The sequence below is a fragment of the Chlorocebus sabaeus genome, chromosome 26 (genome assembly GCF_047675955.1).
Source record: "Chlorocebus sabaeus isolate Y175 chromosome 26, mChlSab1.0.hap1, whole genome shotgun sequence".
Classification (NCBI taxonomy): domain Eukaryota; kingdom Metazoa; phylum Chordata; class Mammalia; order Primates; family Cercopithecidae; genus Chlorocebus; species Chlorocebus sabaeus.
Window position 1 is genome coordinate 53,220,683 of NC_132929.1, and position 25,938 is coordinate 53,246,620.

The following is a 25,938-nucleotide window of genomic DNA, read 5'->3' on the forward strand; positions in this document are numbered from 1 at the left end:
CCTACTGCTTGTGGGCTACAAACCTGTACAACATGGTACTGGACTGAATACTGTGGGTAACTGTAACACGATGCTAACTACTTGATATGGTTTGGTTGTGTCCCCACCCAAATCTCATCTTGAATTCCCACATGTTGTGGGAGGGACCCAGTGGGAGGTAATTGAGTCAGCACAGGTCTTTCCCATACTGTTCTTGTGAGAGAGAATAAGTCTCATGAGATCTGATGGTTTTAAAAAGAGGAGTTCCCCTGCACACGTTCTCTCTCTTTGCCTGCTGCCATCCACATACGATGTGACTTGCTCTTCCTTGCCCTCTGCCATGATTGTGAGGCCTCCTCAGCCATGTGGAACTGTAAGTCTAATAAACCTCTTTCTTTTGTAAATGGCCTGGTCTCGTGTATGTCTTTATCAGCACTGTGAAAATGGACTAATACAGTAAATTGGTACCAGTAGAGTGGGGTGTTGTTGAAAAGATACCCAAAAATGTGGAAGCAACTTTGGAACTAGGTAGCAGGCAGAGGTTGGAACAGTGTAGAGGGCTCAGAAGAAGACAGGAAAATGTGGAAAAGTTTGCAACTTCCTAGAGACTTGTTGAATGGTTTTGACAAAAGTGCTGATAGTGACATGAACAATAACGTGGAGGCTGAGGTTGTCTCAGATGGAGATAAGGAACTTGTTGCGAACTGGAGCAAAGGTGACTCTTGTTATGTTTTAGCAAAGAGACTGGCAGAAATTTGGCCCTGCCCTAGAGATCTGTGGAACTTTGAACTTGAGAGAGACGATTTAGGGTATCTGGTAGAAGAAATTCCTAAGCAGCAAAATATTCAAGAGGAGACCTAGGTGCTGTTAAAGGCATTCAGTTTTATAAGGGAAGCAGAGCATAAAAGCTCAGAAAATTTGGCTTGGTGCAGTGGCTCATGCCTGTAATCCCAACACTTTGAGAGGCTGAGGCAGGTGGATCACTTGAGGTCAGGAGTTTGAGACCAGCCTGGCCAACATGGTGAAACCCTGTCTCTACTAAAAATGCAAAAATTAGCCGGGCGTGGTGGCAGACACCTTTAGTCCCAGCTACTCAGGAGGCTGAGGCAGGAGAATTGCCTGAACCTGGGAAGTGGAGGTTGCAGTGAGCTGAGATCATGCCACTGTACTCCAGTTGGTGACAGAGCGAGACCCCGTCTCCAAATAAATAAATAAATTAATTAAATTAAATATAAAAATCAGAAAATTTGCAGCCTGACAATGCAATAGAAAAGAAAGTACCATTTTCTGAGGAGAAATTCAGAAATTTGCATAAGTAACGAGGAGCTGAAGGTTAATCCCCAAGACAATGGGAAATATTTCTCCAGGGCATGTCAAAGGTTTTCACGGCAGCCCCTCCCATCACAGGCCCGAAGGCCTAGGAGGAAAAAGTAGTTTCCTAGGTCAGGCCCAGGGTCCCTGTGCTGTGTGCAGCCTAGGGACTTGGTGCCCTGTATCTTAACCACTCCAGCCATTGCTGAAAGGGGCCAATACAGAGCTCAGGCTGTGGCTTCAGAGGGTGGAAGCCCCAAGCCTTGGCAGCTTCCATATGGCATTGAGCCTGTGAGTGCACAGAGGTCAAGAATTGGGGTTTGGGAACCTCTGCCTAGGTTTCAGAGGACGTATGAAAATACTTGGATGCTGAGGCAGAAGTTGCCTGCAGGGGTTGGGCCCTCATGGAGAACCTCTGCTAGGGCAGTGTGAAAGGGAAATGTGGGCTTGGAGCCCCCACACAGAGTCCCTACTGGGGCACTGCCTAGTGGAGCTGTGAGAAGAGGGCCACTGTCCTGCAGATCCCAGAATGGTAGATCCACTGACAGCTTGCACCATGCATGTGGAAAAGCCACAGACACTCAATGCCAGCCCCTCAAAGTAGCTGGGAGGGAGGCTATACCCTGCAAAGCCACAGGGGTGGAGCTGCCCAAGACCATGGGAACTCATGTCTTACATCAGCATGACCCAGATGCAAGGCATGGAGTCAAGGGAGATCACTTTGGAACTTTAAGATTTGACTGCTCCGCTGAATTTCAGACTTGTGTGGGGCATGTAGCCCCTTTGTTTTGGCCAATTTCTCCCATTTGGAATGGCTGTATTTACCCAGTGCCTGTACCTGCATTGTATCTAGGAAGTAACTAACTTGCTTTTGATTTTACAGGCTCATGGGTGGAAGGGACTTGCCTTGTCTCGGATGAGACTTTGGACTATGGACTTTTGAATTAATGCTGAAATGAGTTAAGACTTTAGGGGACTGTCGGCCTGATACGTTTTGAAATGTGAGGACAGAGATCTGGGAGGGGCAAAGGGTGGAACGATATGGTTTGGCTGTGTCCCCACCTAAATCTCATCTTGAATTCCCATGTGTTGTGGGAGGGACCGGGTGGGAGGTAATTGAATCACAGGGGCAAGTCTTTCCCATGCTGCTCTCATGATAGTGAGTAAGTCTCACAAGATTTTAAAAAGAGGCTTTTAAAAGAGGAGTTCCCCTGCACAAGCTCTCTCTTTGCCTGCTACCATTCACGTAAGATGTGACTTGCTCCTCCTTGCCTTCCTCCACGATTGTGAGGCCTCCCCAGCCATGTGGAACTGTAAGTCCAATAAATCTTCTTTTGTAAATTGCCCAGTCTTGGGTATGACTTTATCAGTAGTGTGAAAATGGACTAACACACTACTTGTGTATCTAAATGTAGAAAAGGTACAGTAAAAATACAGTATAAAAGATAAAAAAATGGTATGCTTGTATAGGGCACTTACCATGAAAGCAGCCTGCAGGACTGGAAGTAGCCCTGGGTGAGTCACCGAGTGAGTGGTGAATGAATGTAAAGGCCTTGCATATTATTAGCATACACTACTGGAGACTTTATATATACTGTATACTTAGGCTATACTAAATTTATTTTAAAAATGTTGATTTTAATTATTAATTATTAAGTTTAATTCATTATTGATGAATTAACCTTAGCTTGCTATAACTTTTTAACTTTATAAACTTAAATTTTGTTTAACTTTTTGAGTCTTATAATAACACTTAGCTTAAAACACATTGTACGCTGTTTAAAAATATTTTTTCTTTGGGCCAGCCACGGTGGCTTATGCCTGTAATCCCAGCACTTTCGGAGGCCAAGGCAGGTGGATCACTTGAGGTCAGGAGTTTGAGACCAGCCTGGCCAACATGACGAAACTCTGTCTCTACTAAAAATACAAAAATTAGCCAGGCATGGTGGTGCATGCCTATATTCCCAGCTACTCAGGAGGCTGAGGCAGGAGAATCACTTGAACCTGGGAGGTGGAGGTTGCAGCGAGCTGAGATCATACCACTGCACATTAGCCTGGGTGACAGAGCGAGACTCTGTCTCAAAAAAAAAAAATTTTTTTTTTTCTTTGTGTCTTTATGCTACAAATCTTTCTCTATTTAAACACATTTTATTTATTTTTATTTATAAACCTTTTTGTTAAAAACGAAGACACAAACACACATATTACTAGTCCTAACCCCTGGTACCTGTGAATGTGACCTTATTTGGAAATAAAGCCTTTGTAGATGCAATCAAGTTAAGATGAGGTCATTAGAGTGGGCCCTAATCCAGTATGACTGGTGTCCTTATAAGAAAAAACACCATGTGAAGACAGCAACAATGATGACAAAGGCCTACACAGGGTTAAGAATATCAATATCACGGTCTTCCACCTCCACATCCTGTCCCACTGGCAGGTTTTCAGGGGCAGTAACACACATGGAGCTGTCATCTCCTAAGATAACAATGCCTTCTTCTGGAATACCTCCTGAAGGACCTGCCTGAGTCTGTTTTATAGTTAACTTTTTTAAAATAAGTAGGAGTACACTTTAAAATTATGGTAATAGTACAGAAAATGCATAAACCAGTAACACAGTAGTTTATCACAAAGTATTATGTACTATACATAACTATATGTGCTATACTTTTATATGACTGGCAGCGCAGTACGTTTGTTTACACCAGTACCACCACAAACATGTGAGTAATGCCTTGCGCTATGATGTTACAATGGCTGTCACTAGGTGACAGGAATTTTTCAGCTCCATCATAATCCTATGAGACCAGTGTTGTTTGTGCAGCCCACTGTTGACCAAAACATCATTATATAGCACATGACTATATCCATTTCCCATGCACACCATTTTCTTCAAGAATATCTAAGAATTTATATAAGCTACAGCAATATATACCGCAAACTCAATGACCTCTTTTCTCCACCCATGCCATGTAGTAATATTTTTATAAGGAATAGAACTATATTAAATATAAACAAACAACAACACACACACATATATACACATATATAATATACATATAATATATATTGTGTGTATATATATATTTAGAGGGAGGGACGGGGAGAGAGAGCAGGAGAGTAAGAGAAGAGAAAAAAATATGAGAATGCTAAGCTTCAAGACGGTCTGAGCTTTTGTTTTATTCATTGCTGTAATCTCTGTGCCAATAACAAGGTCTAGATAGAATCAATAATAACAATTTCTTGAATGAAGGAAAAAATATTTACTACTGAAAGAGAGAAAGTAGTAAAATTGTATAGATACCTATAATAATAAGGAAAGAAATTGAATTAGTATTTTAAAAAACTCACACAAAGAAAAACCCAGGACCAGATGGCTTCACTGATGAATTCTACCAAATGTTTAAAGAAGTATTCAGGCCAATCTTTAGAAAACTTTTCCAAAAAATAGTACAGGAGAGGGAATGTTTCCCAACTTGAATTCAATGGAGCCAATATTACCTAAATACTAAAACTAGACAAAGACATAAAAAGAAAACTAGAGACTAATGTATTTTACGAATACAGATGTGAAAATCTACATAATATGCTAGCAAACAAAATCCAGCAACATATAAAAAAAAGATTATACACCACAACAAGGTGGGACTTATTCCAGAAATGCAAGGTTGGTTTAACATCTGAAAATCAATCAATGTAATATACCATGCCAACGGAATAAAGGTGAAAAAAAGTTCATATAATTACCTTAATAGATGCAGAAAAAACATTTGATAACATCAAACACCTTTCCATGATAATAACATTCAATGAACTAGAAACAGAAGAGAACATCCTCAGCCTGATAAAGGAAAGGGCATCTTTGTAAAAGAGCTAACATCATACTTATTGATAAAAGACTGGAGTTTCCCCCATAATATCAGGAACAAGATAAGGATTTGCATTTTTTCTTTTCTTTTCTTTCTTTCTTTCTTTCTTTTTTTCCAGACAGGATCTCGCTTTGTCACCCAGGCTGGAGTGCAGTGGCACAATCTTGGCTCACTGCAGCCTCGACCTCCCAGGCTGAAGTGATCCTTCCACCTCAGTCCTCCAAGTAGCCAGGACTACAGGCATGTACCACCATGCCCAGCTAATTTTTTGTATTTTTCATAGATACAGGGTTTCGCCATGTTGCCCAGGTTGGTCTCAAACTCCTGAGCTCAAGTGATCTGCCTGCCTTGGCCTCCCAAAGTGATGGGATTACAGGTATGAGCCACTGCACTTTGCCCATTTCTATTCTACATTGTACAGGAGGTTCTAGTCAGGGATATTAGGAAAGCAAAAGAGATAAAGACATCCAGATTGGAAAGAGGAAAGTAAAACTCTCTTCATTCACAGATAATACAATCCTGTATATTGAGAAGCGTAGGGAATCGACACACAAAAAAACTATTAAAATGAATATACCAGTTCAGCAAGGTTACAGGATACAAGATCAGCATACAAAAACCAATTCATTTCTACACATTATAAACGAATGATCCAAAATAAAATTAAGAAGACAATTCTATTTATGACACCATTAAAAAGGATAAAGTAATCAGAAATAAACCTAACAAAACAAGTGTAAGACTTGTACTTTGAAAACTATAAAGCATTGCTGAAATTAAAAAGCAAATGGAAAGACATCTTATGCTCATGGATCAGAGACTTTATATTGTTAAAATGGAAATATTCCCTAAATTGATCTACAGATTTAATGTAATTCCTATCAAAATTCCAGCTAGACTTCTTGCAGAAACTGGCAGGCTCATCCTAAAATTCATACGGAAATACAAGAAACCTAGAGTAGTCAAAGTCCTCAAAAAGAACAATACACTTTCCTATTCCAAGTTATTACAAAATTATAGTAATCAAGAGTATGTGGTACTGGCATAAGAATAGAAATATAGATGAATGAAATATATTTGAGAGTGCAGAAGTGAACCCTTATATTTAAGGCCAATTGATTTTTGACAAGATTGCCAAAACAATCCAACAGGGAAAGAACAGTTTCAAGCAAAATAATGAAATTGAATCCCTACCTCACACTATACACAAAACTTAACTAAAAATGTATGAAAAATTTAAATATAAGAGCTAAAACTAAAAAACTCTTAGAAAAAAAGTAGGAATAAATCTTTGCAACCTTGGGTTAGGCAATGGTTTCTTAGATATGATACCTAAAGTATAAGTAACAAGAGAAAAAGTAGATTGGAAGTCAATAAAAATTATAAACTTTTATGCCTCAAAGGACATCTTCAAGAAGGTAAAAAAGACAACTCACAGAATGGGAGAAAATATGTTCAAATTACATAACTGATAAGAGACTTATATTCAGAAAATATATGGAACTCTTTTGAAAAAGACAAATAACCCAAGTAAAAATGGGTAAAAGATTTGCATAGCTATTTCTTTGAAGAAAATATATAAATGGCCAGTCCATGTGGAAAGATGTTCAGCATCATCACTCATGAAGTAAATGCAAACTGAGACGTCATTTCACATCTACTAGGTTAGCTGTAATAAAACACACAAGCAAGTGTTGGTGAGGATGTGGAGAAATTCAATGTTTATACATTGCTAGTAGGAATCTAAAATGGTGCCACCACCTTGGAAAATATTTTGGTAGTTCCTCGAAAAGTTAAACATACAGTTACTATTTGACCCAGCATTTCGACTCCTGGGTATATACCCAAGACAACTGAAAACATGTCCACCAAAACTTAATATACAAATGTTCACAAGCGGCACATTTATAATAGCCAAAAAGTAGAAACAAACCAGATGTCCATCACCTGATGAATGGATAAATTAAATGTGGTTTACAATTGACTATTATTCAGGCATAAGAGGAGTGAAGTACTGATGTATGCTACAACATGGAAAAACCTTGAAATTATACTAAGTGAGAGAAGTCAGTAAAAAATGATCACATATTATATGATTCCACTTATATGAAATTTCCAGAAATATATAAAGTCACAGAGACAGAAAGTAGACTAGCAGTTGTAAGGGGTTGGGGGAAGGGGAGAATGGACAGTGACTGCTAATGGATTTCTGTCTGGGATGATGAAAATGCTCTGAAATTAAACATCAGTGATGCTTGCAAAATTCTGTGAATATACTAAAATTAACTGAACTGCACACTTTAGGAGGGTGAATTTTATGGAATATAAATTATATCTCAATAAAGCAAATCAACAAGCCATTCTTAGAAACAACCATCAATTCACTTTTCAGTCTTATCTTCTCATTCCTCTGTGCCCTTAACCAAGCACGTAGGGGCTTGGCATTTACTGAATGTTTCCTGTGATGGTGGGGTCTCCTTCCCAAAGCTGTTCCAGCCCTATTTTCTCTTGGCTAATGTGAGATGTCAGACCATGGTTTATTTACAAGATGACAGAAGTATGCTTTGTAATAAATCCTAATTTTTCAGTTGCTGACCTAGACCTTACAGAGATGAAGCACCACGGAGAAGGTTAGAAGCAGTGAATTGCACCAGCTCAGGCCCTATCATCCTTGCCAGACAACTGTGATAATCTCCTATTATTGCTGTCTCCAGTTTTACCTCCCTCACCACACAAGCCATCAGAGAGATGTTTTTCAAACACCAAAGCTGATCATGACACTTCTCTGCTTTAAAAAATTCTTTCCTAAAGATCAAGTTTAAATCTTCAAGCACAGAAAGTGAGCCTTTCTTGATCTGGCCCTGGTATACCTGTTTCTCATCGCATTTCCTCTTATATCTTAAGGCAGAGCCACCAAACTACTTGCGGTTTCTCCAGCACTCTTGGCAATTTTATGCTTCCTTTGTGTCTTGTGTCTTTGCTCATGCTGATCCTCTTCCAAGAATAGTTTCCCACTCCTCTCATCTTTAAACATTCTGCTTCTGGGGAATATTTCTTACTCCACTCCCCAGAATTGACCTTTCTTGGGCCCTAAGATAGACCCCGTGAATATTTCTCTTTAAGCACTTACAACCCTTGACTCGTGTTCCTTCCTGAATGCCCTACTGGTTTGCTCATTGAGGGAATGGACTGTGTCTCATCTGTGTACCCAAGACCAAGCAAAGAATCTGGGCTGAGAGCAGAATGGAATACGTAAAAAAACTAGAACATGAACCTATTCTTACCTGTTTCAATGTGGGCCCTATAAGAGGCTTTATGGGCAGCCATGTTCTACCCATTTCTCCAAATTAGAAGAAACAAAAATAATCACGGACATGAGATAAATGCAGAATTCCAAAAGTACCTTTTTTTCTTTTATAACCTCAGAACTGACAAGGGACAGAAGGTCTATCATCATCATCAGCTCTTTAATGCTTATCAGAGGAGGTGAAGAACGGCTGATCATGTGACTTTCTGCCAGCCAGAGAATAAAGTTCAAACTCCTCAGCAAGTTGGTCAAGGCTCTCTGTCTTATCTACCACTATTTCTCATCAACCCTTCCTACGAATCACTCATTTCCTGTTAATATGTTCCATATTTTTATTTTTACATTTTTGCCTTAGCTTGGGTGTCTGTCCTTGGCCTAGCTCAAATGGCACTTACCAACTGAAGCCTTCCTTACTCTCTATTCCTCCACCTCAAACTGGAAGCCATCGCTTCTTCCTCTGTGTTCTCTTAGCATTTTTTGCTCTAGTAGAGCATTTTTAGCCTTCTATAAAGTGTGTGTTTTTACATCCCCTCAGAACCTGATGTGATGTAAGGCACACAGCAGGTGTGAAATAAGTGGCTGGACTAAGGGACAGAGTCAACAGAGTTGGTCATCAATTCAAAATGGAAATGGACAGCCAAGGTAGCAAGGAAATAAAGGTAAGTAACGTGGCTTCTCTTCCTGAATAGCAGGATATGACCTCCTGGGAGCTAAGGAGATTTCCACATGAGAATCAGAAACTTATGCGTTCCAAATGAAACCACAAACATTCCACAGCCCATGCAAGTAGGTCAAGCCATTCTCCTAAGTCTAAAACTGGTTTGTGCTTTTAGTCTTTTTCCTCCAAGAAAGACAAGTTCTCCTAACTGAATTCCAATCATTTCGGCCAATGTTTTAAAATCTTGGTATCTTGGTATCTTGTTTTTATTTTAAACTTTTAATCCTGTACATTCCTCTCAAGCCCATGGGACCAGACACCAAGCTCAGCTTTCAGCAGGCCTAATATAACATCACATACTCCACATTTTTGTGGCATACCAGTGCTCTAAACAGAAAAAAAATAGATTGTGTTCTAAATCCTGCCTTGCTATATGCTAAAAAAATTCTTTTGGACAAATATGTTTGACTAAACCACACTCAAAACTTACTTTTCTCTTTTTCTGAACTTCCATAGTCTACCTCTTTACTTTCTCCCCACTTAAAAATGTCTTTAGGCCGGGCGCGGTGGCTCATGCCTATAATCCCAGCACTTTGGGAGGTCAAAGTGGGCGGATTGCCTGAGCTCAGAAGTTGGAGACCACCCTGGGCAACATGATGAAATCCTGTCTCTACTAAAATACAAAAAATTAGCCAGGTGTGGTGGCGTGTGCCTGTAGTCCCAGCTACTTGGGAGGCTGAGGCATGAAAGTCGCTTGAACCTGGGAGATGGAGGTTGCAGTGAGCCATGATCATGCCACTGCACTTCAGCTTGGGCTACAGAGTGAGACTCTATCTCAAAAAAAAAAAAAAAAAAAAAAGAAAAAAGTCTTCAGACTGACGGGCCCTAAATTATGTTCTGGAAAGCAAACAAATGTTTGCCTGTGACCTGGTAGGTAATCATTACAGTCTTAGGGTGCTGGGGATAAAGAACACTAATAATGACCTGCTTGTGTAGGAGTAGCATGATTTCCTGGTTGATCTCTCTGCCTCCTGTCATCTCATAGGTAGCTCCTAGAATCTTTAAAAACAATCCTGATTGTGCCTCTATTCAAAATTCTTCAGTGGCTCTCCATTTGCTACAAGCAAAAGATATGCCTTTTGTGACCCTCTTCCAGACTCCTCCAAGAAGAGGCTTTCATTAAACCTTTAAATATCTGCATCACAGCAACTATCATGCTCCTAAGAGTCCAGTCCCATGTCTATCTGTCCCAAAGATCAGAAGTCCTTGAAAAATACATTAGTATTCCCAGCACTTCGCCTGGTACCAGGGAGATAGTTGGTGTTCAACAAATGTTTGCTGAATAAAAGCATTAAAGCCCAAATAAATAGAACTTATCTTCCTATTTAAACTGTAATTTCAATCTTCATCCCTAATTTTCTCCCCAGGGCTCAAAACAAGTAATACAGATGAGAAAGAGAAGGGAGAAGACAAAATAAGAGACCAACACCTCCACTAGTGCATAGCGGGGAATACGTAGAGTTTATAAACATAGATGCCACACACCATCACTGTGCAACAGCCTCGTCAAATGAACAGGGTCTTGCATTGGCTGAATTTAGTGCTCAGAGCATCATCCCCCTCCAGCAGGCATCAGCAGCTTAGGAGGAAGGGGCCTAATCTACCCAGGCATTATTATTGTGCTGAGGCTTACCATAGTCAAATATAAGCAACAACTGGCAAATCACAGGGGATATCAACTTCATGCCAAACAATAAAATAAACCTGATTTCCAAAGACCACTTTGGGTTTAGCCTCAAATAAACAGATACAAAGACCATTTTAAAGAACGTCAGCGGTATAGCAGCTGGCTGACTTGATTTTTGTAAGTCCTCATTAGTGGAAACCTCTCCAAAAACAGAGATTATTTATTTGGGTGTAATTTATCTATGTAATTTAAATACTGCACTCTCTCAACTAATTCCAGTATATGAAAAACTATTTTTAAATGGGAATGCAGCTAACTTCGGGACAGAGTGTATGATTTCTTTTTAAATAGAAATAATTACAATTTTAGGAAGTACAACTGCTCAAACAAATGTTCAAAGCTCTCAACCTCAGTTTTTTTTTAAGCATCTAAATGATCTAAAACTGTGCAATTCTTTAGCCCTTGGTTCAGATCATTAGCTATGCAGTGTGTGGAATAATGTCTGCTCAATAATTATTTGTTGAGTAAATGAGTGAATGATAATGTAATCCTCAGAATAATTTTTTTTAAAAGCTGGCATTTATAATGACATTATTCTATAATTACATCAAGGCCAGCAAAGTAATGACATTCTTTTAAGTATATCCACCCCTTAAAATTTAACACTAACAATCAATATTAATGCCAAAGGAAGTTCTGGAGACAGAAGACTTTTAAGTGTTTTTTTTTTTTTCCCAGTATTTGAAGGATAAAGCCTAAAGGAGGTGCTCAAAGTAAGTAAAATGAGAAAATGTGCACAGTTTCTTGTGCTGATCTATAGAAAGGAAACAGAGGCATGGTTTACATAATTCCTTAATTAGGAAACCTATGGATGAAGCCTCATATTAGAAAAAGAAAAGCCAGCTGATTAAAGGAGCATATAGACTTGAAATTTTCCTAGATGAACTTTCCTGAGCAAAGCCAGATTTTCCTAATCTGGTAATCTTCTAAAGTCAAATCCAAAAGTCATTTTTAGCTCGTTCACTCAAACACATTCTTAGTACCTACTGTGTGTTTTAGATAATGCACTAGGATGTTGGGATGCAGAAAGAGGAACAAGCCAAAAATCGGTTGAATAAAGGGGGATATCATAAGGAATGTAGAAGATATGAGTACTTGGTTACAAAGTGATTGAAGGAGAGCTATTTCATTACATGTTCCTGATTTTAGCAGACTGATAAAGCAAATATGCCACATTAAAAAAACAGTGATCTCTGTCTATTTTGAGATAAACATAGAAACATAGGGAAAATGTTCGAGGTCTGATTCAAACAAATTTTATTACTTCTTTGGGAAATCATTTTGGGCGACAGATACCGTATAAAATTCAGCTTGGGGTCAGTTAAGGTGTTACAGATCCGAGTTCATTAAGTGATCTTATACGACCACCACCCAGAGTAAAATCACCATTCTGTGAGGGGTAACCTTCTTAAGTTGTCAAGTTGCATAAAGACCAATGTGATTTTTGTGCAACATAGAAGACAATATAAATCCCCCAAATAACACATTCTTTAAAGCAGTGCTGTTCAATAGAACTTTGTGTAACAATGGAAATGTTCTATATCGGCACTAATGCAGTAGCTACTATCTACATGTGGCTACTAGGCACTTGAAATGTTGTTAGTGAGACTGAGGAAGTGAATTTTTATCTTTATAAATTTATATTTCAGAAGCCATATATGGCTAGTGGTGACTGTATTGAATAATAATTAATTCAGTTATGGTAGATGCCTAATGTAAAAAAGAAAAATATACGGGTTGCATAAGTCAGGAGCTCTTTGTGGGAATAGTTCAATCACAACTCCTATTGCACCACAGTGGAAGTAATAAGACGGCTGTGAGGGTAGAAGGACTCACAGGAGATTCTGAAGGAGGGTAATCAAGGCCTATTCCAGTTGAGTTTTTTTTTTTTTTTTTTAAATGGAGTTTTTAAAAACTATATAAGAAATGTGAGAATTACACAAACTGTCCATGTCCCTTTGTTTTGTTATAATTGGCAGATCTTAAGAAACTGGATCTGCACAGCTATGTTGCTATTTATCACCTCTCCTCTGTTCCCTGTTAACTACCTTGGGGATCCTGTAGTCTGCTTTTCATTTCACATCTTTGGTCATGAGTTGTGTAGGAAGCCCACAATTTTTTAGATTTACATTTTGTTGTTCTGCTTATTTAAGCAATCTAATAACATTTTAAATCCCTTCCACTTTACATTTTCTGGCTACCATATCTAACATATTTAAAGGAGAAAGAAGCCAGGTATGGTGGCTCACCCTTGTAATCCCAGTGCTTAGCGAGGCCAAGGTTGGAGGATTGCTTGAGGCCAGGAGTTTGAGACCAGCCTGGGCAACATAGGGAGACTCTATCTCTACAAAAAATATTTAAAAATTAGCTGAGCATGTGGTACGTTCTTGTAGACCCAGCTACTTGGGAGGCTGGGAAGGGAGGATCACTTGAGCCCAGGAGTTTGAGGCTGCAGTGAGCTATGATAGCGCCACTGCACTCCAGCCTGGGCAACAGAGAAAGACCCTGTCTCTAAAAAATTTAAAATTTAAAATATATTTTTTTTTAAAAGGAGAAAGCAGAGTATATTTTTGGGGAGAAATAAAGGAATTCACAACTAGTAAGGACTTCTATGTACCAAGTACTTCTCTGCCACTAGCCCTACAAAGCAGATGTCACTATTCCTTCATTTTGGATGAGGAAATTGAAGCTCAGGGAAGTTAAATAGCCAGCCCACAATCATGCAGGTGAGCAATGACACAGCTGTGATAGAAACCTAAATCCCACTGATCCCCTCAAATCTATCTTTTTTCCTGCTATAGTACATTGCTTCCTAAACCTGCTTCACAGTGTAATTTTCAGAAACAAATTCCACAGTAAAAATGATAGTAAGTGTTGAATTTTTCTCCCTTAGTTTCTTCCACATCTGTCAATCCATCCACTGTCTTATTAAAGAAACAAAGAAAAGAAAAAAGAGAAAGTGATCTTTATGGACTGGTTCTGGAATATTTAAAAGGATCTAAAGCTATTGCATTAGGAGGTTTTGCTGTCTTTTAGTTTTTAAACACACCATTTTTTTAAGTTATCAAGTCTTTAAATCGTAAAACATTACTCAAAGGGGTAGTTTAAAACTGCATGCAAACAACTTGTTGAAAGTATTAAAAAAGGAAAGTTTCAAATGCCATCTAAAATACTTGTTCCATTAGGAAAAATAACAAAATAAAACCCCCTTATCTTACAACTATTGGAGTCAACTTTATTGCCTCTCCAACGAAGCAACTATGTATCATAATGTATCATACCCTATAGAGTCAAGTATATAGACACTTGAGCACTTAAGGAAAACTGGACAATATCTTATTGGCATCACTTTTTTTTTTTTTTTTTTTTTTTTTTAAGACAGTGTCTCCCTTTGTCACTCAGGCTGCAAAGTAGTGGAGCAATCTCGGCTCACTGTGTCCTTGACCTCCTAGGCTCAAGAGATAATCCCAACTCAGCCTCCCAAGTATCTGGGACCACAGGTACGTGCCTCCACACTCGGCTAATTTTTGTATGTTTTGTAGAGATGGGGTTTTGCCATGTTGCCTAGGCTAGTCTTGAATTCCTGAGCTCAAGTGATCTGCCCACCTTGGCATCCCAAAGTGCTGAGATTACAGGCGTGAGCCACTGTGCCTGGAAGTATCACATACTTTTAAAAGGAAGGCAACAGGTAGAGAGAAAGCTATCTTTCTGATAGGGCATCTACAACCATTTTAAGTTTTTGAATGCAAAGTGATGACAATTTTTTTTGAAGTCTTAAATTTTATATCTGAAAGTAGATGACTTCTTTGAGAAAAAGGAAAACAGTAGGAGCCATTCAGTATTTTACAAGAATTTCATGATTAAGGGCATTAAAGTCTAGTGGCTAAGATGGACTGGATACCAGCTGGTTCAACTCCTACTGGTTCTGTGACTTTGGGCAAGGCACTCTGCCTCACTTTCTTCATCTGAAAAATGGGGATAATAATTCTTAGGATGGTTGTGAGGATTAAATGAGCTAATATATGTAAGGCACTCAGAATATTCACAGAGGCAATGCTTTATTTTTTTCTACCAGTCTTCATAACTGAGAAGATGATGAAATAAAATAATTTTAACTAATGTCAGCTAATAAAAATTTATAGAGATGCCATCAAATATGGTACAACTAATAAAAATTAAATATTTTACTGAGGCTATCATGAAAGAAATTTTGGTTTAGTAAGAATGTCTAGAAGATATTATAATTCCTGATATATTATGTTGTCTGAGGGTATAAAGTAAATAGTAAATTTTCATTTTATAATATGCCTCACAAAATATCAAATAATGGGAAAAGTCCAATAAGCTATTTGATGATAAAATCTGTTCCAACTTGTAAACAGTATCCAAGATAGCAGTTTGGGTAAACTATAGTATGTTTCCCCTACTCCCAAATCACAGAAAGCTTCTGGAACTTAAAATGGAAGTCTTTTTCTTACAAAATGTATTTTCGACTGCATGTGGGTTGTTATGATTGAGTTTCCCAAAAAGAGATATTAAAGTATTATCGCCCACAGTGTTACCATAATCTTCTGGCCTTCGTAGGGACTCCTTTATTTCCAAATACACTAGCTAGTGTTAGAATTATTTTTCCTTACAATAACCTGACAAAGGAAAAGGACAAAGAAGAAAGGAGATGAGAAACGAGGTAAAAAATACTTCAATGATACATGCCACTGGTTTCCAAACAGTCTAAGGATTGGTCAGTGGTTCATATGAATCTTGCTAGTGCTCTGCATATAGTAGTCCAGGCTACTCACCTCTCTCCTGACTTCATGGAAGAAGAGCACTGAGAAATCCTTATTCTGCCTCAGGCTTTGCTTTTCAGAAGGAATGAAACTGTGTGGCACTCAAGGGAGACAGGTAAGAAGTCATTGAGCATTCAAGGAAGAAAAGTGAAGATGATCAGAGAATTGAAGAATCTTTGCATTGGCCGGCACCTCTGAAGTAATTTAGCTCAACCCTCTTTGCAGTGCATCATCCTCCTCACAACACCTCTGAGAGATGGTCCATCAGCCTCTGCCTAAATACCTCCAATGACAGGGATCTTTACTTTCTTGAGTCTGCTTGATCCAAGTCAGAAATCTGGGATACATTATAGACTCTTCACATCATCCAATCTTGTGTATTTTTCCTCTTAAATAGCTCTCAAATCTGTCTACTGTCCCCCCACCGCCCACTCTCTTAGTTGAGGCCTCCCTTTCTTGTCCCTTTGTGTGGTCCTGCAAGAGTATCTAACTACCAAATTTCCTGCTACCAAATAATCCGCATTCGCATGGCAGCCTGCAGGGTGGATGTTTTAAAAAACAAATCTAATTGTGTTATTCCTCTGCTTAAAAACCTTTGATGGCTCACTATCACAAATAGCAAAAAGTCTAAGGTTTTAGCCTGAAAGGCATGATACTGGCTAACTCTCCACTTCACATTTCAGCAACACTAAATGTTTGTGGTGCCTACATGCATCTCCATGATTTTGCTCACATTGTTGCCTCTGATTGGAATATTCTTTCTTCCCTTTGTCAACTAGTTAAACCAGTTCAGGAATTATCTCCAGAAAGGTATCTTCTGACATCCTCCTCTGTGTAATATTAAAAATGTACCATGTATATCTCTGTCACTGTATTTATATTACACTGAAATAATTAACAAATTCACTTCTTTCCCCCTAGGTGAGTCCCTCAAAACAGTGTTAATAACCCTTAGCACTTGGCACACGGCTCATGGTTGCAGGTGTTTAATACATGCCTAGTAAACACCAGAAGTTTTTTCTGATGTGACTTAAAATTTATAACTCCAATGGTCCAACTTCTGCTTCATGGAGCAATAAAAACCATCTCTCCAAGAAAACAGAACATTTGGCTAGTACATAAAAAGGTCAAGTTTAAATACTACTTATTGGACATTTGCACTTACCTAAGTTGCTGTATGTTGCACTACAAGGGTTCGGATCCATAGGATCTGAAATGTCTTCTTTTCCATCTTCCCTTTCCAGTTCAGGTAGGGACAATGCTGTTGTGACTGAAGTGCAGCCCCCGCCATCTTGCTTCCCAACAACAGTTCTTGGATCCCGAGGAGAAAAATCCTCTGTTACTTCGTGGGTCATGTGACTGAAACAAATCAGACCACTTGTCACACTGGTATTGAAAGATTCTACTAAAATTTAGATTTATGGAAGGCATATACTTCCCATAAATGTAAATAACTGGTCCTATAGTCACAGTAACGAGTCATAAGCCCCAATATACTTGTTTGAACACAAGGCAGTACTTCATCTAGGCAGATACTTCTATTTACCTTGATTCATACATATTGAGAACCCAATGTGATAGAGGAGGTATGGTAGTCTGCAAGAGAGTTTGAGAATAACAGTCAAGGAGTGAAACATTTTATTTAGGTGGGAGGTGGTGATGTTGGTGGTAGAAGGAGCTGAATGTTTAACTGGTTAAAGACAAATATGCTCAAGTATTTAGTAAAGTATTTACCATACTTACTAATTACAGTACTCTAATACTATGGTAAATATCAAATACTTTACTACATAGTTTTAATTTATATACAGTATTTAGTACACACTTTAGTACACACTTTAGTGTGTACTAAATCAGGATCAGGAATAAAGTTGAGATTAAACTATCTATATAAGGAAGTTAAGCCATTATTTAGTAGGTACACTGAGGTCTTGTTGCCAAGAGAACAGAAGCATCAACCTTTGCCTGTCTGTGTGCAGCAGGAAAGGCAAATGGAAAAGAAAGTTCGCAGTCTAGTTAATCTCATTTATTAAAATGAATCTGAAGCATCCTCCTGGCCACATACCAGTATATGACCAATCTTGTTTTACCATTGCCTGCTCATATGCTTATAGCTACTTCTTCCCATCTTTCCCCACTCCACAGTCTGCTTGAAATGTGCCAATTCTGTTGCTGGTAAAGAAAACTGGCCTACTTAGAAAATCTCAATGGACTGGTCAATTAAATGAATTCATGCATCTTTAAAGTTTGCTGGGCCCACTGAAAAGTATTCCTAGATTATCACACATTCATTAGCTATTTTTCCTGGTTTATTTATGAAAAAAAGAAAGAAGGAAAGGAAACATATATGATTACAGGTTATTTGTGGATTTTCAATTGGCAGTGAGTCATGGTGACATTTACTAGTTTCTTTAAAAGAGGTACTTTGTTTGATCATGTGCCATCAGAACATATATCGCCTGTAGATTGAAGGGAGTAGATCTAAAGGCAAAGGAGTACCCCCTTATCAATTTTTCATTATGGAAATTATGCATGTGCCTGGACAGAAAAATAAGCCTTGATGTCAGCTGGATATACAACTTCAAAAATATCCTTTTAAAGCTGGCAGAGCCAGAGGTCTCTCTACACTGGGAATAAGCAATGAGCTGGAAGTTCCATCAGGGGACCTGGCTCTTGGGGAGAGTGGTGAGGTTGGAAGGAATCACTTTTCTAGCAGTCAAGAGAGTAATACATATAAAGGAGGCCTCACACTGTAAAGCATACTGCCTCTTCTCGATGGGCTGCCCTCGGTCATTAACCCAAAAGAGGGGCTCCACACAAAGCTGGTTTCTCATAATATGGAGCACCATAAAATCAAGGTAACGTGGGGGCTCTATCTCCATGCATTAGCGAAGACAAAACAAAGTGACACTTCCAAGACATTCAGGCACCACTTCATGTCAAGAGTGTATATTACTCAGTAGTTATCAACATGTTTCAAGGAAGGGAAAATGTTTTCTGGCAAAAGTTAATAGAAATCATTTTTAGTTTCAAAGCAATAAATATAAAGTCCCTTAAAAATATCAGCCCCCTGGCCAGGTTCAGTAGCTCACACCTGTAATCCCAGCACTTTGGGAGGCTGAGGTGGGCGGATCACAAGGTCAAGAGATTGAGACCATCCTGGCCAACATGGTAGCCCTGTCTCTACTGAAAACACAAAAATCAGCTGGGCATGGTGGTGCATGCCTGTAGTTCCAGCTACTCGGGAGGCTGAGGCAGGAGAATCGCTTGAACCCGGGAGGTGGAGGTTGCAGTGAGCTGAGATCGTGCCGCTGTACTCCAGCCTAGCAATAGAGTAAGACTCTGTCTCAAAACACAATCAGCCAACATGCTTGAAAGAAAAAAAAATGTTAAAGCTCCAGACAGTTCTTGTTCTAAAGTCAGCTTTAGAGGTTTCCTGAATAGCTGTTTCTTGGCTCCTAATCTCTTCAGACTTACTCTTGCCTTTTTTCTGTCTCCATCTCCTGGTTATTACTAAAAGAAAGCGTTCCTTTCCATGTGTCAAAAAGGGTTGGTGAAGGGTTCAGAATCCATGATTCCATCCTCACTTGCCTGTTTTCATCCTAGGCAATGGGCTATTAACAACAAAGCTCAGTTACAGTGAAAACCACAGAAAGAGCTGCTGCTATTAACCTATGAGGAACTCCCTGGGTCTGTTGAACACGTGTACATATAACACAGCTCTGTACTCTGAAGGGCTTCACAAAATAAAAAACGAATACTTAAAAGCAAGAAATATTAGAAAACTCACCCACTGTGCTCACTAACACAATTCCCCATTAAATGAAATTTTCACAGGGTCTTCTCGAGTCTGTTAATCATGCTCTGAAACTCAGATAAACCAAAGATTCCACTGAGTTCTGGAGAGCTACAAGTTAGGCAAATCATGAGAAAAGGCTTGAATTCTGTTCCTTAATATCACTCACTGCACCTTGACCCTTACCTTACTGGTTTGGTCTGGGAAATGTGCCAAATTACCTTTGGGGAACCAAGCAAAGTGAAAGCTAGTTTTATTAACTCTTTCCAAACTAAGGCAGTACAGCCTATATTCCAGATAAAGATTGGTTTTCATGAGCACATTTTAAATAAGTGCACTGGTATTAATTAAATCACCAATTAAAGTAATTGTCAACTCTAAAGAACTATGCAAATAGAGTTGATAAAAGTAAAATCACATGGATTTGCAAATGGATGCTAAAATGTTTAATCTGCATTTACAGTGACTTCAGTCTCTAAAAGGAGTAAGAATATTAAAATGCATCAATGAGATGTCATGTCTTAATGCTTGAAGGAAGAATAGCTCTTTGTATGATTAAAATGATAAAAGAGGCCAGGTGCGGTGGCTCACGCCTGTAATCCCAGCACTCTGGGAGGCCGAGTGGATTACGAGGTCAGGAGTTCAACACCAGCCTGGCCAAGATAGTGAAACCCCATCTCTACTAAAAATACAAAAATTAGCTGGATGTGGTTGCAGGTGCCTATAATTCCAGCTACTCAGGAGGCTGAGGCAGAAGAACTGCTTGAACGTGGCGGGGGGCGGGGCAGAGGTTGCAGTGAGCTGAGATTATGTCACTGCACTCCAGCCTGGGTGACAGAGTGAGACTCCATCTCAAAAAAAAAAAAAAAAGATAAAAGAGAGACAGGGGAAAAGGGAGAGGTTCTCACAGTTCAAGGTTAGATATAATAACATACTATGACTAAAAAATAAAAAAAATTGAGAAAAGTATCAGAGAAGGTTGATTCAGTCAGTATATATAAACAACATAAACCGACAAATCATTCAGGAAGAAAGAAAAAAGGAAAATCTCTGATTAATTTATCATTAGGCAAATTAATATAGTAAGGGAATTTAAGGCTGGGTGCGGTGGCTCATGCCTGTAATCCTAGCACTTTGGGAGGCCGAGGCAGGTGGATCACCTGAGGTCAGGAGTTCGAGACCAGTCTGGCCAACGTGGTGAAACCCTGTCTCTACTAAAAATATAAAACTTAGGTGGGCGTGGTTGCAGGCGCCTGTATTCCCAGGTATTGGGAGGCTGAGGCAGCAGAATCGCTTGAACCTGGAAGGCAGAGGTTGCAGTGAGCCAAGATTGTGCCACTACACTCCAGCCTGGCAACAGAGAGAGACTCCATCTCAAAAAAAAAAAAAAAAAAAAAAAGGTATTTACCATTGTTATGTTCCATATTTGGACATAAAATCAGAAAACTCAAATACTAAAATGACACTTCACAAATATCAGCTTTATATCCTAACAAAGTGTTTTACCACCAACATTTCATTGGGAGATGTTTAATGTGATGGAGAAAACAATAAAACGGGAATTCGAACCTGGGTACTGTTTCCCTATTGCTTTGATTTTCTGAACTTGATGGCATCAGGAAAGAGTTAGTGGAAAAAATAAAAATTTCCCCCAGTTCATCCATGAGTCAGATGGTAAATTATTTAGAATGAAAATTACGAGAAATCTGTGAGAATTTCTTATACACTATATGTTAGCACATGTCTTAAAATGGCAAATAATGACCAGTGTATCTAATTTTTTTCAGGTTAAGTACAATTTTATATTCATTACTATGAAACAGAATTGTTAAGTGACAAATGGCTCACTAAGAGGAAGTTATGGCTTTTATATTTCTGCTATTTTAATTTATGTTGAAACACCCCTATTTCTGTAATAACTATGGTGTTTATATCTAGGTCCTTGATCTTCAGGTTGGGTCAAACCTTGACTTGGCCTGCTCTTTGTCCTGAACCTTCAGCATTTCTTCTGCTTCAACAGACAGACAACATAGAAGACAACACATGTGTGACTATACTTTAAATTCTTCAACCAACTTTCCATTTATGACCGGTTTTTAATTGAGATTTGGGATGTCTGACCTGATACTTAAAAAACCATGTCATAATCTCCACAAAGACAAATCATTTTCTGAACATGCAGAATATAAGGTGTTCAAAGGAAATAGTTACATTGTTACAGATTTGTGTTATATAAACGAATCCCTTGGAAGGTTATATCTCATCAGTTGGCCATATTCATACATAATTCAAAACTGCAGAAGCCGTCTCCTATGGGAAGTTCACTTGGTTTACCCAGGTGGTAGGGATTAATCATTACACCATCAAATGAAATGAAATAATCTTTTTTTTTCCCTGGCAAATTCATTTAAGACAGATTTTTGTAAAAATTCTATTAAATGTCTGAATGTACTTTTTAAAAAGGCAAATCAAATTCCACATTAGAACAGGTTAAAGGCCTTTAAGTATCCAAGTATTTCCACAATTTCAGTTCAATCCTATCTTCATATTCAACCATCTTCATTCAGCTTCAGAAGGGGCAATAAAGACTTCTAGAGACTACCTGCCTCTTGGGGCAAATGTTATTCTGAATTCCATTTGTTAGCTCTCTTCAGCAGGTACACATGTCTCTAGTTGCCCACGACAGCCAATAAGCAAATATGTGACTTTTAAAACCTCCTTTTACCCCTAAAAATCAGACTAAAGCACATTAGAAACAAAACGTCATGGTTTTGTTACTGGTTTCCAGAGCTGCATATTTCTGGGGTTGCTGGGGATAACAGAACTCTGCAGATGTGGGATCTACATTAACACATGAAAAGGAGAGTTCAAAGTTATCAAATCCCACACCTTCGTAATCTATTGAAAGGGAGAAAAAACAAAACAAAACACTCCCATTTCTTTTTGTGTCTCTACCTCTAGGACCTCCTATGAATATGACATTTCTTAATCCTTGGTTTCCAGGTCATCAATTTGATTTTGCCACACTTTCCAAACATTGACATTCTCAGGCAGAAGAGTGTGTGTCTACTGATCACTATCTAGTATCTCCAATTTCTGCTAAGCCTTCTGTAGTCTTTAACTGAAAACATTGAACTTCTTATCCTGAACTGAGATTAACCTTTATCTGATATCTGATGAGTTCCTGTTAATATTTCTAACATAGTCTGGTCAAACAAAGGTAGCTCTTACTGGTGTGAATGAAGTAGCTGGGTCTTGAGATGGGGAAGACTGGCAGCCATGTGCAAGGTCTTGAATGAACTCTAATTTTCTGAAATTGTACAGATCCACTTTATTTTTTAAAACAGACTCAAATAGCAAATTAAAAGTGTCTTTAAGGCACAAGATTGCAAGACAACAAAGCATATAAAACACAGGCCTCTGTAAATCACTGTCACTTTCACAATACTAAGAAAAATTATAGTTTCAAAATCCTATGAAATACAAAATCAGAATGGCATCTGTGCAAATTAACAGAAAAGATCAATAAATTTTGGAAAACAGCAATAAAATACGGTTGCCATTCTCAATAAGAATAACATTCTCAGTAACAGAAGTAGCTCCTTAGCATCACCATTTTGGCCTTGACTCACTTCTAAAGAATGGGGTGAGATACTGATATGCATTTCCTGAGAAGGCAAGGTATTAGAAGAAAACACCCATAGCCTTCTCCAAGGGGACTAACCCAGGAAGGATGTGGAACGGCCTTTTTTTTTTTTAAATTTTGAGACACAGTCTTGCTCTTGTCGCCCAGGGTGGAGTGCAATGGTGTGATCTCAGCTCACTGCAACTTCCGCCTCCCGGGTTCAAGCAATTTTCCTACCTCCGTTTCCCAAGCAGCTGGGATGACAGGTGCCTGCCACGCCTGGCTAATTTTTGTATTTTTAGTAGAGACGGGGTTTCACTGTGTTGGTCAGGCTGGTCTCGATATCCTGACCTCAGATGATCCACCTACCTCAGCCTCCCAAAGTGTTGGGATTACAGGTGTGAGCCACCAGGCCTGGCTTTTTTTTTCTTGAGACAGTGCTCTGTGGCCCAGGCTGGAGTGCAGTGGCACGATCTCAGTTCACTGCAACCTCCGCCTCCCGGGTTCAAGTGATTCTTCTGCCTCAGTCTCCCAAGTAGCTGGGACTACAGGTGCCTGCCACCATGCCTGGCTAATTATTTTGTGTTTTTAGTAGAGATGGGGTTTCGTCATGTTGGCCAGGCTGATCTCGAACTCCTGATCTCAGGTAATCCGCCTGCCTCAGCCACCCAAAGTACTTGGATTACAGGAGAGAGCCATTGCACCTGATCCTTGGAACAGCCTTGCTGGGGCCCTGGACTTTTTTCCCGAATGCCCAGAAGCAATGGAGAAGCAAGTCAGTACACCTTTTTTCACTTTCCTCTTATCTCCCTCTGCTCTTTGAGTCAGAGTAGGGAGATGCTGAGAAATGATTACATACACTTAACTCCAAAAAACGTTGCAGGTTGACTGAGGAAATGGATGTAGGGCAGGAATGGGACCTATGAGTACTCAGAACACACCTACTCAGCACTGCACAAGCTGTGCATTTTTCCACTTAATTCATGAAAACTCTTCAGGAGGTAGATAGAATTATTCTCATTTTACAGATGAGGAAACTGAGATTGAAAGAAGTTAGATCAATTGCCTAAAATTACACGGGTACTAAGGTGGTGGCAGAGTCGGGATCTGAATAGATACCATGCAACTCTAACGTCCATGTTCCTTCCACCACACTGTTAAGATAAGGCAAGTTGGGCATACTGCAGAAACCCAGCAACACATACTTGATTGGGAAGATGAAGAAGTAAAACTGCTTCTACTTTTAGTTAGAAGAAACAAACATAGCTTTTATTGAAAAGTAGGGTATTAATGATTACAGATGTATTTTACTTTTGAAAATCCTAAACAAACCAACCAAAAAAATTAATAATATACATTTCCAAAAAAATTTCTTTAAATAGAAGCTGCTCTAGCTATAGAATGACTGTGTTTCTAGATATTTGGCTTCCTAATAATAATTGCTACCCCACTATCTACATTTACTGAATGCTAGGCACTGTGCTTAAATATCTTCAAACAATAACACTCTGAGTAAGGCTTATTATTCCCATAACAGCAAATAATAATAGTGGCCAAAATTTACATAGTGCTTATTATGTGCCTGTTTTAAGCCATGCTTATCAGAAGTGGGGCTATTGACATTTTGGGCCAGGTGATTCTTTGTTGTAGAGGACTATCCACATGGCAGGATTACAACAGCACTTCTTGCCTCTACCTGCTAAAGGCTGGACATTGGAACTACCCCCTGCCTCCCAGTTGTGACAACCAAAAAAAATCTCCAGACATTGTCAAATACGCCCCGGGGGGAAATTCCATCCCCCTTTAAATCTCCCAACAACCTACTAGGCAGGCTATTTTCTGTGTTTTATAAATGAAGAAATTATAGCCCAGAGAGATTAAGTTACTTGCTTCAGGTAACACAGTTAGTAACTGGTGGAGCTGAGATTCAAACCCTGTAGCTTAGTTCTAGTGTTTGTTCTTTAAGCAGTTACATTATTTGCTTCTCAGTTTCTAGATGAGAAAACTGGTAAGCAGAGCTCAAGTAACTTGCCCAAGATGACACTAATATGTGATAAAAGCAGGATTCAAACCCACGTCTGGGTGCCTTCAAAGTCTATGTTCTAAAATATTATGCCAATGGCTATCAAACTTTCATGTACCTAAGAATTACCTGGGGAGCTTGTTAAAATTGCAGATTCTCAGCTCCCATCTTTAGGGATTAATTTAACAGCTTTGGGGCATGGCCCAGGAATCTGCATTTATATACTCCAGGTGATGCAGTTGATCCCAGGAACACATTCTGAGAAACTATTTTTCACTGCCTTCCTCCTCCAGAAAGAATAGAAGAATAAGTATACAAGCAGCAAGGTGTGAAAAGTGAGGAGAAAAATTTTAAGCAAAGGAGTATCATTCTTCAGAAGTGATATAAGCAGGAAAGGGGAAATAAAATAAATAGTCACAGATGAGAAATTCATAATGAACTGTGAAAAAGCAGGGAGGGAATAATAATTTGGGACCATTCCTAACCTTCTGAGGTTTATTCTTAGTCAGTTTACTTCTCTGGGATTATATTACCTCCCAAAAGGAAAAGAAACAAAGCTGTCTGAAGACTACCCCATGCTGGTACATACAAACATAACCACACTGTATCATTCCATGATTACGATAAAGATATTTATCAGCTTTCTCTAAAACATGATTATTTAAAAATGTAACAGTGAGGACTTCATGAACTCGTCTTAACTTTAGGAAAAATGTATCAGCAAATGTAGATGTGATTTTTATAAATGCTGATGGTCCAGAAGTTTCTTTACAGCAAAATAACATGTGATCAGGAGAGAAAGCAGCTATTTTCAGCTTCTGTTTTCAATTATTTTTCTT

The 25,938-nt window shown here is 38.9% G+C and overlaps 1 protein-coding gene across 10 annotated transcripts in view; it reads right to left on the reverse strand.

Annotated features, from left to right (window-relative positions):
- Window positions 1-25,938, reverse strand: part of PEAK1 (pseudopodium enriched atypical kinase 1) — a 302,147-nt gene that overhangs the window by 26,540 nt on the left and 249,669 nt on the right. For all 10 annotated transcript variants that reach the window (XM_038010222.2, XM_073012358.1, XM_008015753.3 and 7 more), the window contains one exon: window positions 16,821-17,014. In XM_038010222.2, the coding sequence (XP_037866150.1) occupies window positions 16,821-17,014 (194 nt within the window). The remainder of the gene's footprint in view (window positions 1-16,820; window positions 17,015-25,938) is intronic.